The 19,407-nt window shown below is 38.6% G+C and overlaps 1 protein-coding gene across 21 annotated transcripts in view; it reads left to right on the top strand.

Moving 5' to 3' along the window:
- Positions 1-19,407, top strand: part of JAKMIP3 (Janus kinase and microtubule interacting protein 3) — a 178,615-nt gene that overhangs the window by 125,423 nt on the left and 33,785 nt on the right. For 14 of the 21 annotated variants that reach the window (XM_048857693.2, XM_048857691.2, XM_048857706.2 and 11 more), the window contains 10 exons: positions 2,413-2,475; positions 5,411-5,509; positions 6,637-6,735; positions 6,833-6,892; positions 10,378-10,443; positions 10,928-10,996; positions 11,088-11,165; positions 16,029-16,232; positions 16,833-16,898; positions 18,594-18,666. In XM_048857693.2, coding sequence (XP_048713650.1) covers positions 2,413-2,475; positions 5,411-5,509; positions 6,637-6,735; positions 6,833-6,892; positions 10,378-10,443; positions 10,928-10,996; positions 11,088-11,165; positions 16,029-16,232; positions 16,833-16,898; positions 18,594-18,644 — 855 coding nt within the window. In that variant the 3' untranslated portion in view covers positions 18,645-18,666. The remainder of the gene's footprint in view (positions 1-2,412; positions 2,476-5,410; positions 5,510-6,636; positions 6,736-6,832; positions 6,893-10,377; positions 10,444-10,927; positions 10,997-11,087; positions 11,166-16,028; positions 16,233-16,832; positions 16,899-18,593; positions 18,667-19,407) is intronic. The other 7 variants (XM_048857707.2, XM_048857708.2, XM_048857703.2 and 4 more) reach the window with 2 other exon arrangements.

Raw genomic sequence — 19,407 nt, 5'->3', positions numbered from 1 at the left:
TCAGACTAGATAATCATAATGGCCTTTTCTGGCCTTGGAATATGTCCCTGCTTCTGCATGCCGTTCTCATCCCCACTAGCTTGAATCCCAAGGCTGGTACAGAACCTGCATGCTTAATGTTGCCATTGCCTGTTGAGCTGTGAAAAAGAGAACCCAAAGGCAGCTAAAATTGGAGATGTGCTGGATTCAAAATACATTCTACTCACTTTTATCCATAGGCAGTGAAAAATATACCTGCATTTATAGAATATGAATATCTTCATATCTAGAATTCTTGCAGATAATAAACGCCCATACTTCCTTTGGATGGATGGCTAGCTCCATTAAAAATACCAAAAATGCTGCCTTTCTAGCACATTAGTTATTTACGTTTCCAATCCAGAAGATGATACACAAAATTATTTTTCACAACTTTCTTTTCAAAACCTCAAAAAGGGGAACAAAATCTAGTGGACTGTTAATGGAAGTAGAAGCCAGGAGCATCTGAGTCAGAATATGGCAAATCATTTGATTTCAATGTGAGCTGAGACTGTTCTACTTTTACTTGAAGCTGCCCAGCAATTGTTAGGCTCAAACCCATACCTGTTTACGCATTGGTAAAATGAGGCTGCTAATATTTATATAATTCACAGGCATTGCAAGGGTTCATTAGCGAATGGGCTAGATTAATCTAGTGTTACAGTAGCATGGGGAAAGGCTCCACCACCTCAATTCTACCAGGGTGCCCACAGGTCAGTGATGGCTGAAGAGGAGGAAGGGTAAGTCAGATGGGTGATGTCTTCACTTAAATTTCCATTGGGGCCTTGACATGGTCATCTAGTTGTCTCTCCTGGTGGAAACTCTAAAGGATGTAGGTGGGGGTGTGCTGGCTGCCTCCGTCTCTGCACCAGCTGTGACCTGGTCCAGTGTTTGTGTGGCACTTTGAAAATGAAAAGTGCAACACACTTTGAGCACTAAATATTATTACAGTTCTGTGTAAAATCCTACTTTTGGTCCCAGTTGAAATGGATGACATCTGCAAACTGTGGGGGTAAACATGACGAGAAAGGTGAAATACATCTATTTGTTCTTAGCTGAATTTTCTTCTATCAACAAATGGCTAAATAAGTGGGAGTCCTAAAAGTCACATTAAAAATCAATATAAAAATTATTCATAAATTCGGCTTTTACAGGCTTTATTGCATTCTTATATCCCTGGAGTTTTCACGGGTTTTAAACCCCTCCCCATATGAAATAACCTGGAGAAACTTTCAATAAACTAGAATTCCACCCCCTAAAGCTCCCTCATCAATATCCGGGCACATCTTTAGTGTGTGATTCTCCTCCATGTGGACTACCCAGTGAGAACAGGTTCTCCATGTTCTGGCCCTTTAAAAGGTGCCTAAGGAAAAATGATAAATTACCCACTCCCCATTTTCTTCCTGTGCTATTCAGCTTTTGGAATCCTATCTGCCTGCATTTCTCCCTGTAAATGTTTCAACTGGATCTTCCAAAATTGGAGGACTCAGCACACCACTGCCATGCCTTCTGACAGGGAAGGGAGAAGAGAACTGGCTACACCAGCCTAGAAGTAGAATTTCCATAATGGCCCTCTATTCAATATCCCCCATCCCTTCAGCTAGGGTTGGAGGAGGGTTCCCTTAGGTCTTATAAGTGATGGAATGTCCTCCATCATTATAATTCCGTTTCAAACTTCTTCAAAAGATGGAATGAATCATTACAAAAAATTGAATTTTCTAGGAAAAAGACATTTTGATTTCTATTTTCAGCAGAGTGAAAAATTAATTGTTCAAAACATTCTCTACATATGGTACCTTGAGAGAATAATTGTGAAGATATTTATTATTATTAATCACTCACATAGCACTTTTCAAAGGGATTTACAAACTTTAACTATAAGTAATCGCTTGCTTGCCAGCTCAGCCCAAAGCATCACTGTCTCAGTGAGCAACTAATGTTCTAATTGTTTTTTCCCCATTTCAATCTAATAAAATAATTCATCTATCTAAAAATATGATTTATCTTTCTTAATCTTGGGAAACATGGAAATCAAAATACTATAACTGCTATGATCTGTTTATTAAATTATTGCAATGGAGGTGCCTAACTTCTCACTTTTATTACAATCATCATTCATTTCATTGATTGACAGGATTTTTCATGGTTTTTTTAAATTGGAGTATTTATATTCCAATTACATTTAAAAAAAACACAAAATACTATGTTAAAAGAACTTTAAGATGCAAAGTCAAGCACTCAGAAAAGTAAGGAAATGTCAGAATTAAGGTTGCCTGTTAAATTTAATTCAGCCCGCTTCTGTGTATGCATTATGATACAGTCTGTAATTACATGATCATATATTATAGCAGCACTGTTAGTTTCTCCTATAATATTAATCATTTATATTTTAAGGACATGAAGTGGATTGAGGAGAAGCAAGCTTTATATAGAAGAAATCAAGAACTTGTAGAAAAGGTATTTATTCTCAGCATTTCTATTCCTACATTTAATATGTTTTTAGTTATATAAATAAAAAGAGATTAAGGAAGGATGAGGTTGGGCTGCCATGTACTGTGGCTGGGAAGGAGATTAAAGATAATCTAGATGTGGTCCAAAAACTAAATGAATGTTTTGCCTCGGTTTTCAGTAAAGATGCTCATATGGTACATGTGCATTAAGGCAGTAACGCTGATGGAAATGAGTGTCTAGAAATCAAAACCATCAAAATGATCACATCTGACGAGGAAGAAAAGAGCTTAATGTGCTCCAGTCAAGGGGAACAGATCATTTCCGTCCCAGAATACTGAAAGAACTGACTCAAGAGATTGCTAGTCTGCTAGCAACAATCTTTAAGTCTGTCTCCCATATGATTGGAGAATAGCTCACTTAATACCTATAGTTAAGAAAGGGAAAAAAGTGATCTGGGCAATTACAGACCTGTTAGTCTGACCTCAGCGGTGTGCAAGCTTTTAGAACAAAATTTGAAGGAAAGAATAATTAAATCATAGAGGTAAGTGGTAAAAGGGATGCAATGCAACATGGGTTTCCCAAAGATAGATAATGCCAGGCTAACCTGATTTCCTTCTTTGAGAAAACACTGATTTTTTTTTAGATAAGGGAAGTGCAATAGATCAAACATACTTGAACTTCATTAAAGCATTTGACATGGTGCCGTATGAGAAATTGTTCATTCAGTTAGGGAAGATGGGAATCAATACACAATTTTAAGGTGGATAAAGAATTGGCTAAAGGAGAGAAGGCACTGGGTTGTGCTAAAAGGTGAATTATCAGACTGGAAAGAGGTTACTAGTGGAGTTCCTTGAAGATTGGTCTTGTGACCATCCTTATTCAATATTTCTGCACAAAAGGTAGGATGAGCTAATGAAATTTGGTGGTGATACAAAGTTGGGAGGCATTGTCAATACAGAGGAGGTTCGGAATATTGTACAGGAAGATCTGGATGATTAAATTCTTTAGTACAAAGTGAAAGGTCATTCACTAAGGGCCTAATAATAAGAATTTCTGTTGCAAGCTGGGGACTCATCAGCTGGAAGCGACAGAGGAGGAGAGAAACCTGGATGTGTGTCAATCACAGGATGACTGTGCCACCATTGTGATGTGGCTATGAAAAAAGCAAACACAATCCTAAAATGTACTAGTTGAGGCAATTCTAGTACAGATAGAGAAGTATTAATGCCATTGTACCAGGCACTGATAAGACTGCATTTGGAATACTGGGGTCAATTCTGGTCCCCCATGTTCAAGAAAGAGTAAATTAAATAGCAACAGGGGAATGGAGGACCTGTCTTATGAGAGAATACTGGAAGAGCTTGGCTTTTTTAGCCTAGCAAAAAGAAATCTTAGACAAGATATGATTGCTCTCTATAAATACATTAGGGGAGTAAATACCAGGAAGGCTAAAGAGTTATTTAAACTAAAAGAAAATGTGGGCACAAGAACAAATGGATACAAACTGGCCACAAACAAATTCAGGCTGGAAATTAGAAAAAGGTTTCTAACCAGCAGAAGGGTGAAGTGCTGGAACACCCTCCTAATAGGAGTTGGTTGCAGGGAGGGGGACAAACAACTAAATTAGTTTTCAGAGAGATCCACACAAATGTATGAATGCAATTGTATGATGGGATTGTTTGTGATGGCAAAAGACAGGGCTCCAAAGCCCTGCAGCTCACTTCTGCTTTATGTCCTATGTTCCTAAAGCTCATGCTTCAGGATTTCAGACAGCCACTGGTAGGGGTCAGGAAGGGATTCCCCCCCCCCCGCCACGCCTCCGCCAGTGTATTCTGGGAAGGTTTTTTTTACCTCTTTCCTCTGAGTATCAGGGGTGGCCACAGCTGAAGATAAGACATTGGGCAGGGTAGGCCAGGGCTCTGAGGTGGCATCAATCATTCTCTCTCTCAGGTGCTTGGCTGGCTGGTTCTAACCTAATTGATCACCATATGTGGGGTCAAGAAGGAATTTTTCCCCGGTCAGATTGGCAATGATCTTGGGGAGTTTTTGCCTTCCTCTGCAGCATGTGAGTGTGGGTTGTTGCCAGGATTATCTGGATTATCTCTGCTTGTGACAAATAATAGTCTAGTTTTCTGTGGGTTGTAATACTTTGGCCTCATTTCAGTTGTTGGATTTAGTGTGTGGGTGTTGGTAGCCTGTGATATACAAGAGGTCAGACCAGATGATCTAGTGGTCCCTTATGACCTTAAACTCTGTATATGTAGAAGCTTAAGGAATGCATGTGGTTTGTTAGTATTATTTAAGTACCACTACAAAATGTTTTAAAAGTATTCTGTGCCACTCTAATTAGAACAATTCTCAAACAGTAATAATGTCTTCATCATGCCACAGTTCAGAAGGACGGATAAGGTCATTCGCTGGAGCTCGTCACCAGCTTTAGAACTCCTTGATGAGGGGAGCTAAGTAGATGGTCACTCTAGGGAGTGGCTTCTGAATTTTCCACACCCCTGGTCTATTTACTCAGCAATCCCCTCATTTCATGCAGTGTATCAGGCTGTGCAGAGAATATTCCTACTGTGGACTTGTAATACACATATAGGTCTTGAATCTGCATCCGTACCCACTTTGAGTAGTTCTTTACTCAGCAAGTCATCTAATTAAAAACAGTGTAAGGGTTGGAGAATTAAGCCCTTACTGATCAATCCTATTTCACTGTGTCTAAGATCTAAGCAGAATGATATCAGAGCTGTGAAATACAGAATCACACCTTGGGCGCAGAAGATTTGTAGAGTGACCTTGAAGTGTCACTGAATCCAAAATGTTTGCTTTTAAGCCACAAGCATTGCCCAGAGAAACTGAATTCTTAACAGGTTTAGGATTTATCCAGAAGTGATGAACCATCAAACTTTTAAAAAAATATATATTTAATTTTATTTTTCAGATAAAACAAATGGAAACAGAAGAAGCTCGGTTAAAACATGATGTCCAGGATGCTAAAGATCAAAATGAACTCCTGGAGTTCAGAATATTAGAGCTTGAAGTAAGCAACAGTTATCTATACAACCATTGTCGCTCTTTCTGCATTATGTTGTCTAAGGCTAGAAGACAGCCAAACTTGAGGAACCCCTCTGCTTTTATATTGAAGATGAGCTCTTCATAAAAAAGTGACATCAGTGACTGGTACACAGTGATACTAAAAGAGGATTAAAAATACCCAACAGAACAGCGTATCAAAATTGACGAATACTGATTTCTACCTGTCTTCCCGCATAAGTTTTTCAAAGATCCTAACCTTTGAACTCTAGCTAGAGCCCAGTTTGTCATAGATGACTGATTTACTCTGCTGTTCTTCCACTATACCTGTTTTAAAATTTAGCAAGTGAAGCAAAATCAAAATGTAACACACAGACAATAATTATTAAGGAGTTTTTAGTTGTAATTGCTAAAAACCATTCAGCAATATATTGTTATTGTTCCACATGCAGATCAAGGACATTGCATGGCCCTTCACATTGTACTCATTCTGGTGAGCTTTTGTTTTGTTTTGTTTTGTCACACAGACTTTTTGCAGCATCTCTGGAGAGCATAGACCTTCAACCTTTGATCAAACACTGCTGGTTTGCAACATTTGTCAGACAGCACAGACAGTAATATCCCAAACAGATGTCACTTACTGTACATTACTTTGGGTTTAAACACATCCAGGCTACCCAAATGTAGTCCACTTACATAGCCAAAATAATGACTAGACAGTCATGGTTGGTGAAAATTGATGAAGCGGTATGAAGAAAGCTTGTATTATTACTGTGTAAGCTTGCTTTATTCTCTCTGTGGATAAAGAGAGATCTTCACTGCCTGTCAGTCTAGTAAAATCTCCCACAGGCATTATAACTTCACAGATAAACAGCACTTTTTCTTCTGCATCTTAGAATAAATAGACATAAAAGGCAGAATGAAAGATTTCCCACTTTTTTGTACAATAAATAAAGATTCTTATGGATAGTGCTATTCTGTAATTTACATATTTATGATGTATTACTTTTTCAGAGTATGTTTTATGGAATGCCCATATTTATAACATATTCTTAATGAAGCTGAAACTTACAGTACAATATGATGGTTAATTTAAAAATTAAATCTCCTTAAACATAATTATTTTTATTTTAGGAGAGAGAAAGAAGATCACCTGCTATCAACTTCCATCACATTCCTTTTACTGAGGGAAAAAGTCCTCTCCAAGTTTACTGTGAGGCAGAAGGTGTAACGGTAAGCAATCCCCATTTCTTAGGATTGCATCCTCTAAATACCAGGTGATGCTATATTCTGACTCCTTCTTTTCTGTACACTTTTCTCTTGTTGTTAGGATATACTAGTAGCGGAGCTAATGAAAAAGTTGGACATTTTAGGGGATAACGCCGTAAGTGTATGTTCCTTTAATAAATAAATTGTGCATGTTTCTGTTAATTATTTGTGCTTTTATTAATGTAGCATGAAGACAATCCAAAGCATGGGCTTTTTTTTTTTGGTTTGCTGTTGAGGTTCTGGGCTACAGGCAGAATGCTCACTGCAACTTAACATAATGTGTTAATGGGCCTTTCAGATGTGGCACAAAGCATCTTAATGTTATAACATGGGTCTTTGATTTTCAATGTCAAAAGGTTGGTAAAATTATTTTTAAAAACATGTTTTTTCATAGAAGATACTATATCTTTCCATTGTTCATGTGTTCTTTGCTTATTTGCTTACTTGTATTTATTTGGTATTGCATTTTAATAACTGCATTTTAACTTTGTGAGGCACCTCGAGCCTTAGATACAGGCACTTCTCAACTGAAATAAATAAATAAATACATTAAATAGAAATAGTTTAAATAGTAGAAAGAAGAGAGGAGGTGGTACTTAATAGTGGGGAGGGGGAAACCTTTTCCCACCACTTTAAAATACTTTTTTAAAAAAATATTGTTGTCAGACTCCTTTTTTGATGTGTTTTTGGATTTTTACATAAAGCCTGAGGTACAGCCTTTATATGGGTTCAGAGTAAGGAGAAAGGGGAGTTGAAATTCCCTCCCTTAACCTAAGGGCCAAGCTACAGGGCTGTTTGCACTGTCCCCCCACCCCATTTTTCCTCCTGTTATTCCAGTTGGGCTGAAGTAGCAGCCACACCCTCTCTGTTTGGTTGTGCTGGAAACTGGGGTCAGTGGATCTGCATAAACATGGGTGCGTAGTTTCTCACCTGGCCCGTCCCCAGTTCTCTCCTCTACTAACATTCCACACCAGCCCCGCAGAGACCAGGTCCATGGTGCAAATACAGGGGTTTCAACTGATCAACATCTAGTACAGCCTCTATGTGATGTTTCAATGATGTAGAGGGTCTTGTGCTGGTCCACTGCACCAGGAGTGAATTTCACACTTACCTACACTGCATGTGAAAGGTATGCTTGTAGCGTGGATAGGCATACCAGTGCTAGCTTTAATCTAGCTAGTACAAGTAACGGTACTCGTGTAGATGTGGTGGCACGGGCTTCAGCTCAGGCTAGCAACCAGAATACATACTCAGGGTCCCTGAAGGGCTTGCTTTTCGATTTGCTAGCGGGAACTGAAGCCCAGGCCACTACATCTACACTGCTATTATTATCTGTGCTAACTAGATTAAAGCTAACACATGTCTGCCTACCTCTATTACAATCACACCTTCATTTGCAGCGTAGCCACATCTTTAGTGCTGGTAGCCAACAGCACTGCAGTTCTTTCTTTGGCTGAAGCTGAGATAGGTCTGTTAAAGAATCATCTATTTAGCTTTTGCAGTAGAAAGTGAGAGTTGAATGGTTTTCTGTTTTGTTTTGTTTTCCATTTGAACAATTTATTAGTATGCTTGTTTTATAAGTTTTAGAAAAAGAATCCCAGGATTTTGCCTCCTGTGTGTTTTCGCCTTGCTTCCTCATGGTCCATGAACCCCAGCGGAAGTTGTCGGCACTAAGTACCCAAACTGACGTGAAGGCAAAAGGTTGTTCTGCCACTTTTCCAGGTCCTTCAGCTGAACATCAAATCTGGGATTGATCACACCACACTTGTTCAGTCTGCCTGTGAGATTAACCACAATTTTCCCAGCTCTGTGATCTTGCCAGCCAGCCACAAAGCTCCAGCCAGGCACGTGTAGAGGCAGTTTAAAATAGCCTCTCTTTTCCTGTGGGGTTCTAGTTAGGCCATGTGGGTCATAATTTCTCCATGGGCTGTTGGATCATTCTCAGGCTACGTATACATGGTGAGCTACTGATGTGATTCCCAGTTCACATACACATACTCACACTAGCCCTTATCTGACCTAGCATGCTAAAAATAGTAGGGCAGCCACAGTAGCATGGGCAACAGTGGCACAGGCTAGCCGCCCCAAGTACATACTCGCGAGGTTTATGCTGCCCAGATCCAGGACCTCAGAACCAAACAGACAGCTGAGAAGCGTCAGAAGAGGAATAAGAATGAATATTATTAATAATAGAGTATCCAAGAGTGTATAAACACCTGACCAACCTACAAAAGTTTGAGTTAACTATCTAAGTGCTGATCCTACAACCATGCATGCGAGTAACTTTACTAACATGAATACTTCCATTGTCTTCAGTTGAACTACTCACATAAAGTTACACACAGACATAAATGTTTCCAAGGTAGGGCCCTAAGTAGACATACACAGACAAGGGAGGAGACAGAAGGGAAAATACAACAAGTGAGATTTTTTTACCATTTTTTTACTCTTATTCTTTCCTACTTTTCTTTATTGTTAAACCCTGACTTATTTGCTTACCTTTATTATTGGTTCTTAACAGTACCTACTGATTCCTAGCCTGTTTTTATTTTGTTTCTATTTCTTGTTGATTTTCTTTTTTTTCATTGGTTTTACTGGTTTTCTTTTAATGCTTAGAAGGGACTGCCAGATGTGAGCAGTCCCATTTAACTCAGTGAACTGCTTATGGGCGTTGGAGTTTGCAGGACTGGAGCCTTTCCTGTTTTTTGTTCTTTCCTCCACACATTTCACTTATATTATGAACATGTTGATATTCAATGTGCAAATGAGTCCGGGCCCAAGATTAGGTTGGTGACATCATTCTTGTGCAATGCATGGCCTAATACATCAATGTGACATCACCAGAATGCTTAGCAAAGAACTGAGATGCAGCTTTCAGGACTGGGTGCCATGTAGCCTTTCTATAATGCTAACTCCATAATGCCTCCTGGCTAACAGTGACAAAGAATGTGGTCTGTTAAGGCTTTTGCAACAGAGGCAAAAGCATAAAAATAACTTGCCAGCTGGATAAGATGCAAAATTCTAACCATTTCAAATCCATGAATATTTTAGTTTTCATTCACAGCTCATAAGTATAGTTGTAATAATTTAAAGATTGCCAGCAATGAACACACACATGCATATTGACAGTGTGTTCACTTTTAATCAAAATCTGAAGTAAAAAAAAAATTTTAATTAGACATTTTCAGCAACCAACACTTTTGGGACTTTCACTTTTGCTTCTTTTCTTTACTATGTGTTGTCTTGTGTAATTTTGCGGTTATCCCCAGTTGGGAAAAGAAAGGAAACAGTGCCAATTAATAAAAATCAGCTAGTTTTTGATGTGCCAACAGTTTGTTGGTAAGTGTGAAGCTTTTAAGGAGAATTAGGTGAGAATTAGAATTACATTTTTGTGTATGAGAACTTCTAGGAAATACAGTTTTTTACTGTAACAACTCAGGATTAACTTTAAAAATTACAACCATATTGTATATTAAAATATGAATTTTTATTTCATGTAATATTCAAGGAGAGTATTTAAGTCTTTATATATTTAATGCAAGTGCTGCCCAAAACCAATACCAAGGCAGTGAGGTTTATTGTAATTATATTCTCCTTTTGTTGCAGAATCTGACCAATGAGGAGCAAGTAGTTGTCATACAAGCAAGGACAGTTCTGACACTGGCTGAAAAGGTAAAACATATACATCCCTAGTAAGTGAAATCATGTTATACAAAGTTTTGCCCATCTCCGAATGAGTTAACTTGAGCACATTGGTAATGTAAATAATTGTTTCTTCACAAAATGATACAATTTTTTAAGCACAATTATGCTTTTGTAAAACGTAGTAATTTATGAGGGAAAAATATATAAAGATAATGTTCAGATAGTACCATAATTTATATTAATGTCATTTGAGTTATAAAAGATATATTGCAAGGCTTTGGAAAAGTGTCCATCTCCAAATCATCAATTTATATAGTAATTATCTAATGTGCTTGATACCTGCTCCCCTTAGTGGATTTAAATTAAATGTATCTCATGTGGTATGCTAGAGCTGTAAAAAAGTTTAGTAGAAGAACATGCTCTTTGGCAGAAGCCGTGTGCTGCCATTTTGACTCTGGAAACTAATCTATCAAGATTTAGGACTTAATCTCTTGTTATCTTTTGTGTACAGTGGCTACAGCAGATAGAAGTGACAGAATCTGCACTACAGCAAAAGATGTTAGATCTTGAGAATGAAAAGGTACTATAGGGAGTGTTTTGACAATAAAAGAACAGTCATTCAAGTTGTTGCTAAAGTAATTGAGATAACCTAGTCTTCTTTACATCCTTAGGAGCTATTTAGTAAACAAAAGGGCTACTTGGATGATGAACTTGACTACAGGAAACAGTCTTTGGATCAAGCACACAAGGTAAGGAAAGTCAGTCTTGGTAGACCTATGCTACCTTTAATAAATTACCTTATATAATCCTACAGTCCTTCTGCATACAGAACTCCTATTGAGTTCCAGTGGCTGGAAGAGTAGGTAAATTTAATTGTAAGCAAATTATTTAGACCTTGATCCAGCAACGAGCTACATATGGGCAAACCTTGTGCTTGCATGGTGCTCTTTGCGAGATCAGGGCCTGAGTTATCATATGTTGTTATTATTTATTAATTTGTATTGTAGAAACAGTTTAACATAGTTGAGATTCTAGTTTGCAACTGATGGAACAATATTTTGTGAGTATTCTCTTTTCCCTCCAAAAATAAATCTTCTATCTCAGGGTTTGTCCCAGGAACCTAGGCTACAAATCACCTAGCTAAAATAGGTATACCCTGCAACTACATTAGGACAAATGTTGAGTTTATGTCAGGTTTACCTAGCATATATTCACTAATCCTGACCCCTAAATTTGACCACTTTACTTACTCAGTAAACAGTTTCCTACAATTGTGGTTTTATTTACAGCTGTACCTGTAGATTCTCATCACCCGAAAAACTAGCTAAACATATTTATGAAGTAAACATTTATACCAATATTTTGCACAGCTGTAGCTTTTTCCTGTGCTTTGGGAATTATTTGTATCTTGAACATGGTCATGTCTTCTAATGGCTGAGAAGAATATTTCAGTCCTCCTTTTGAATGTCTAATACATGCAATGGTGTGAGAACATTTGCGGGAGCATTTATTCAATACACTTTTTAGTCCTCTGGGTTTTTTTAAGAGCTTGATCTTGCCAAGTGCTCAGCTTTTCCTGGGACTAACTTCTATGCACAACATGGAGATGATCCCTGGTCAAGAACTGCATATAATAAGCAGTTCTAAAACAGCTCCCTATTTCTGAAGTCCTCTGAAAGTGGTCATAGTAGTAAAGAGGGGGAAGATTGATTGGCATTGTCAATAACTCCTTTCTCTTCACAGAGTCCCACAGCATAAAACGAACTAAAGAAATTATTATGTTATCATAGTGACACCACCGGCAATAGGAAGAAAGTTAGTGTGTGGTGCTATTTCTGAGCACAGTTGAGCATATTGTGAGTCAGCTATTGCATTCACCCAATGCAATCTGTCTTAACTGCAGGGAAGGAATATCTCAGTGATGGAAGATCTACAGAGGTCATGGAAGGCACTATAATATTGCAAGCCTGAGAAGTCTCTGTAGTCATCTCTGGAGAAAATAAATATAGTTCAGCAACTAACTTATCTGGTGTCCACTATCCAGCTGGTCAGAGCTCATCTTTGCTCACTCTTGTGCCATATGCAGAATTCGATGTATCTGGGATTATGTAATGATGCATGAAATGAAAAGTCCCTGCAGACTGAACCTAATGTACACAGAATGCAGTGCAGAATTATCATAGATAGAACAATGTTGCTTCATCTGTTTTATCTTCAGAGACTAGTTTAAATATGGAAATCTTCCCAAATCAACCATTTACCCATTTAACTTAACAGAGAATGAAGCTTTACCAGGGAGTCATAGAATACTTTTATTCTTGGTGAGTGCACCATTCCCTCCCCATTATCTGTGTATAATCCCACCAAAAAGTCTAGCGGTTGGTAGGCTGGCTACAGCAAGGCATTGTGTAGCTATTCAGTACTTCCAGCTTCCTAATACTGTCTGTTCAGCACTTTACGTCCCATTGCTATTCATAAAAATATTGACAAATTAGTGGAAATGTAGAGAAGAGCAATAAAAATAATTGGTGGGCTGGACAGATAGATAGATCTTATCTATCTATAAACATGCAAGCTTTCAGTATAAATCAGTCTATTTATCTATCTATTTATTTATCTATTAATCTATCTATCCTAAGCAATAACTGAGTGAGGACATAGATCTACAGGAATTTGGAGAGTATATATACTAAGGACAGAGAGGCATTATTTAGAATAGCAAAATGGAGTATATAATATGGAGCAATGGAATGAATCTGAGAAAAGCAAAAATGTACCCTGAGCATCAGAAAAAATTACCTGACAGTGAGATCTATTGGACTATATGATACTCTCCCAAACAAAGTGATGGAACACCATCCCCACACCTGCATATGGGAGATTTAAAAGTAGATGGGACAAAGCACTAGTAAATGTACAATAGGGAATAATTTTGCATTGGCAGAGATATGGACTGGATACCCTAATAGATCTTTCCCATAGCCAGGGATGCTGGAACAATTTTTATAGAGGAGGTACTGAGAGCCATTGAACCAAACTGTAAACCCTGTATATGATGGAAACCACTTCAAACCGTGGGTCCGGCAGCACCCCTAGTTCTAGCGCTTATGCCCATAGCTAGATTCTCCAAACCTAGCAACACAATATATCCCATGCCAGCTACTTGGGAAAAGGATAAGCTGAGAAGACGAATCATTAGGGAGAAAAGGTTTGTAATACAATTCCGAAATGAGACACTTTTCTCCTCATGTTTCTGGTCCCTTCCAGATCTTGTCTGTGGTGGTAGTGTTATGAGGAGAGTTTCAAAGGCACAAATTGGAGTGTAGTGGCCAACTCCCAGTGAAAGTCAACAGGAGTTGAGCATCTAACTCTCTTTTTGTCTTTACAAATCCCCCACTGAAATACTAATGAGGCTACACTTGGACTAACCTCACACAAATTCTTGGTTTTTGAATATATCTTTTAGTTTGGAACGTGGCTCCTGAACGGTGGTTGTGGAGGTCAAGAGGGGTCATGTCAGCTTTCTGCCTTGGCGGGATAGCTGTTGTGGGCTCCCCACCCTTAATCTATTGTGGGATCTGTAGTGATGCTGGGGTCAAGGGTGATCACCAGTTTCGGCGTCTGGAAGGGATTTTTCCCAAAAGGCATGATTGGCAAACTGCTGTGTGAGTTTTTTCACCTTTCACCCAAAATCCAGCAGGTCTGGTTTGGGGATTTAAGTTACAGTTGTCTCGGATTTGTCAGTTGATATGCTAGAAAGGGTCCGATGTCAGGTCCCATAACCCAGTGGGCTGCCTGGGCCTTGAATCTGAGCATAGCATTGCATGGTGACAGGATAAACCGCTAAATCTTGTGCAGCTTATGGGACCCCTCATCTTAATTCTCCTGCCTCCAGTGAGGAGGAGGGGAGCAGGTCAGGACTCTGGTCTCCAGGCAGGGTCCTATGGCAGGCCTGAGGGCATAAAGGGGCATGACCGACACACTTACCCAGAGATTTATAGTCCACGGGGGCAGCTGGTGCCAGTTGACACCTGCACTGGAACAACCCTGCTGGGTAGTTTGAAGTGCTGACCCTGGTTAGGTAATGAAGTTGTACCCTCTGAAATTCATCATATTATGGTGTCTATGTCTCATTGTTTTCGTGTCCACACCAAACCTCTATGAACATGTTTTTCTGCAGGGATTTAAATGACTCCCTGCAACCAAAACATGTTGCCTGTACTAGTGCAGGCATGAGAAAGTGAAAGTGACAGGAAACAGAGGAGAGAAAAAAATACAAATGACCAGTCTATTTTCTGACTTCAGGTTGAATGAAATATAAAAAACTAAAGCAAACAGGGGATGAAAAGTGAATACGGCATCTCTCGGGTTTATTAATCACACAAGTTAGGCCACTTGTTCTTTTTATATATTGCTCCTTTAAGAAAAACATTTCCTGCTAGAATCAGTGAAGGAAATATTTTCTTCACAGTGTTTATAACCAAATCTGTGTCTGAACAACAAAAATTACATTTTAAAAATACATCATCAAGGTAGGAGAATAGTGTTTACTGTTTAACACAGGGACATTTCCCAACCTTAACCCCTTAGAACCTCAAAACTGAAATGGAATTTCCATAGCTTAGCTGTTTTCATGATGTTACACAATGTTGATAAGATGGTTGTGAGGATGCAGACTTTTGATTTGTTTGACAAAGAGGTGAAGCAATTATTTAAAAATAAATATACTCATGAAAAGAATTAGATGAAAATTATGTGAAGGAAAGTCAAAGTTTGGGTCTGTCTGTGTGTCCTATAAAGGAAGATGTTACCATTGTTTATTACAATTCTGATCCAATCCTGCAGTACTTAAACAGTTCCTATTGACTTCAAGCACTGACATTAAGTGGAAGTTAGTTTTCATTATACATACAGTAATGTCCTTGTACTGGACTGTAACCTTGTGCCTTTCCTACTATATGTTAGGGTTAAATTCTCCCTTAACTCTTTGTACCAAACTCTCATTGACATCAATTGGACATCTATACTTTGGAAGAGGCTAGAATATACACATTTAATATCTGGAAACCTTACAGTGTTAAGTAATTGAATGTAAATTCTTATTTCAGGAACACGCTGTGGGGCTGATTGTGCCCAAGTCCTGGCTCCTGTACACCACTCCAGCAGTGTACAGAGACATAGAGGAGATATAGAGTCAGGGACAATTCTGCTGGCTCAACAGTGTAAGGGGTATAGCACTGGGTGCCCCAGTGTAAGGGGTAGCACATGCCTGTAGTGTTCAGTACTACCATGATTCTGAGCTGCACAAAGGCTGCTGCAAGTGAGAGCAGTCCCTGGGGCTGCTGTAACTTACACTGGGGATCTTTTTGGCTGTCACTGCAGCCCAGAGTCCAGGCAACAAGAAGATGGCTTAAAGGAATCTTTGCTCCTTTCCTCATGGGCTATGCTTTTTGTGCTGTGCTTCTCAGGAGGTTCAGCACTGAGTCTGCCTGTATAACTTCCAGTTGTGTCACTGCTTGGGACAAGCCATGCTCTCAATAACGTTCACAAAATCCTCGGCCCACCTGTAAGAGAAAAGCGTAAGCTAACTGCCTTATTTTGGTTTTGTCTAGCAAATTCTGGAATTAGAAGCCATGCTATATGATGCCCTGCAGCAGGAAGCTGGAGCCAAAATGTCTGAAATTCTTTCAGAAGAGGAGAAAAGCAAGCTGAAGAATGCTGTAGAGCAATGGAAACGTCAAGTTATGAGTGAACTCCGAGAGAGAGATGCCCAGATTCTGCGTGAAAGAATGGAGCTCATTCAACATGCACAGCAGGTACACATTGATACAAAGATGTTTGTCTCCTTCGTTTTTAAGCATAATGAATAGGTGATCTCTGTCCCTTTCTTCTTGGCTGTGCTGCTTCTTTTACTTCTATATAACAGGTAAGAATTATTATTTTAGTATATTGAATAAGGATCAGTATATATTTCAGCTTTGTGAATCAAATGTTTCCTTTAGTTCTTGTCCAGTTCCTTTGCCAGCAACCCAATGTCTCTGGGTGAAGTTAAAAGTAAGGGCTGAGATTTTCAATGTCGCCTGAGGGATTTAGACACACAGTTTCCTATTTGTTTTCATTTGTATAGGGCATCCAAATCACTTAGGAAGTTTTGAAAACCTCATTCATAACCTTCAGCTTTTGGGCCAGATGCTTATTCATGGGGCTATATCCCCAATATAAGCCCTGTGTTTGTTTTTCAATGTCTCTTTCATACAGTCATTGTATTAGATCAGGACAAATCTACAAATGAAAACACAAATCAGTTTGCAACCACAGAATATCAGTTACAGTCTCCTTTTTTTAAAAAAAAGACACTTTCCGCACTTTAGAAAATTTTGTTACTAACACATTGTTTTATGGTTTACATCTTACAGAGAATTAAGGAGCTAGAAGAAAGAATTGAAGGTCAAAAAAGACAGATAAAAGAATTGGAAGAAAAGGTATGGTAATATAAATGAAACATCAATGATAAGATATACATATATGTGGCTATATATGCATATATCTTAAGAAAATAACTTTATCAAGAAAGTAAAGTTGCAAATAAATGTTCTTGTAATGTTGAGTCACTCTTGCACTGTTGGTGTAGATGGTATTATTGCAAAATCTCATGTACAAGATGGACAAACCTCTAAAGACTGAGGCTTTCTTCAGTTAAACATCTGAAATGGTGATGCATTTCTGACGATTATGCAAACTTAGCCATGGCTATTTGGTCTGGAAAGCCTATTCTCACCAGTTCTCTGCATTCTGTTTGGATGGAAAGCACAATGACAGAGGCCTTTCCCCAGGTATTTCAATACTTGGGCTTCCAGTCTTGGCTGAAAACAGAAAGTGCAGAAACATATGAGGATAGAAACAAACAAGTTTACTGGACCTTGTCAGATATTGGGATGGTTTGAGTTTCAAGCAAAGTTTCAAATCAGTTGTCATTTTATTGGAACTTGTACCAATGTGAGAGAGGTTTTAGATCATAAACTCTTTGTGGAAGACACTGTCTTTCTCTCTGTTTGGGAAGCACCTAGCACATGCACATTTTAAGTGCTACTATAGTGTAAATAAATAATAAAAAATTAATAATAATTTCAAATAAACTCGTGAGCTTAAAAAGCAAGAAGATATCTGAGGAGATGTATTAGCACAGTGTCTGGCATGCATCGCTTCCAGACTGCCTCTGTTTATAGCAGAATAAGCTAATGCTGGAGCATGGAAGGGGGCATCTTGCATTTAAAAATAAACTCTTCCGGGAAAGAATGCTCCAGGGTTGCAGTTTGATTTTTCCTCTCTTCACCCTACACAGACGTCTAGTACATGGGTTTGGTGTGGCAAACTATGCAGATTTGGTTGGGGGAACCTATCTAACTTGGAAGCAGGTCAGGGGATTGCACAGCATCACCTTTACAGCCACTTCTCAAGCCTTTGGTGTTGCTGTGCATATCTCCTATGTGAAGGTTCCAAACACTGTTCTCAGCCTGTCATCAGCACTCCTTCATCCTGGCACATTTGGAGTTGGCATGAGGTTCATTTCCCAGCATATAAGGAGATTCAGAGGCTCCCCTCCTAACCACTTCACCTGTCATCCTTCTACTCCACTCAACACAGGGGAATATCAGGGGTTTCATGACATAGAGGGCCTTGCTCAGGTCTTGCACTAACTGGTGATTTTTACCCTAAAAGTATAATAAACCACAGTAAAAGCATTTATTTCTAGGAATGGGTGAATCAGCTCATATACAATAGCAATTTATCTGAACTTTCACCCAAAACTAGAACCAAACCTAAAGAAAACCGTTTTTGAAGGTTCAAAAGAGTTAACTGCCTTTCCCGTCCCCCTACTTCTCCCCCATTTATTCCTGCCCTTCTTGCTTCCAGCCTGGACAGGATGCATATGTGCAGGAAATCTCATGAGATTCTGCTCAGTTTTGCAGACTCAAGAGGTTCAGCTAAGCAGTCAGAGACTCTGAACCTTTGGAAGTTCCCCCATCACTACTTATTTCTCCTCCTTTCAAATGACAGTTTTGCCTTCCTCTTGTCTGTAACCATGGCTTATTTCTCACTAGACACACTGTAAATTCTTTTTCTCTTTCTTTCTTTCCTTCTTTCCTTTTCTCCTTCCTCCCCTATTTCCTTTTCAGTTTTTATTTTTGTTTTTATTTTTCTCTTTAGCTTTCATTCTTTGGTCATAGTTCATCAGCCCACGTACAGATGGTAAGTATTTTGTTTGCTGATTATCTCCTGTTTCTGGTGCAGTTCTTGTCAAACTTCAGTGCTCTGCTATCACTATACAGGCTGCATCTGTAGTGTCATCAGGTCACCAAGGAGTCACTTGATAATGGAAATATCTAAAGAATTTGAAACGTATGGAAAAGAATAAGGCATCCTTAAATGGTCTAAGTATATAGGCTGAACAAACTCTAATTTAAGATTTCTCCATGCAGAGGGAAGGACAAGGAAGGCACTAACTACTAAAGATGTAAAAACAACACCACTAAATTGCTAGAAAATTGAAAAATAATGTCAGTTTATCAGTATTCCCACGATGGCAGATTATATTCTGGCATGAAAAAGTTGCTGTACCTAGCCATTATTCAATAATCTTATTGAATAATAATCCATTATGTATTTTCAGTATTCAGCTAGGCTTGCATGATGCAGAGTTTGGTTTAAGCTGAGCCACTTCTGTAGTCTTGTCATATTTTCAGATCTAACTGCCAGAAATTGTTTCCTTTAAAAGGATTGTGTCTCAGGGCCCTTACATTATTTGAATGTAAATTTTCCATTCTATTGAGTGTGACCATGTCTTTAAGGAAATAATGGGAAATATTTGTTGGATACCATCATCTAGTTGATAGCATTGTATGGGACAATTCCTACTGTACATAATATTTCAATAAAATGTAATGCAAATCCTCTATTATATGAATAGTCTAGTTTAAGTTATCATAGATT

Source organism: Caretta caretta, chromosome 7 (assembly GCF_965140235.1).
Source record: "Caretta caretta isolate rCarCar2 chromosome 7, rCarCar1.hap1, whole genome shotgun sequence".
NCBI lineage: Eukaryota > Metazoa > Chordata > Testudines > Cheloniidae > Caretta > Caretta caretta.
Note: the sequence above shows the minus strand (reverse complement) of the source record. Positions and strands in the feature narration are given on the sequence as shown.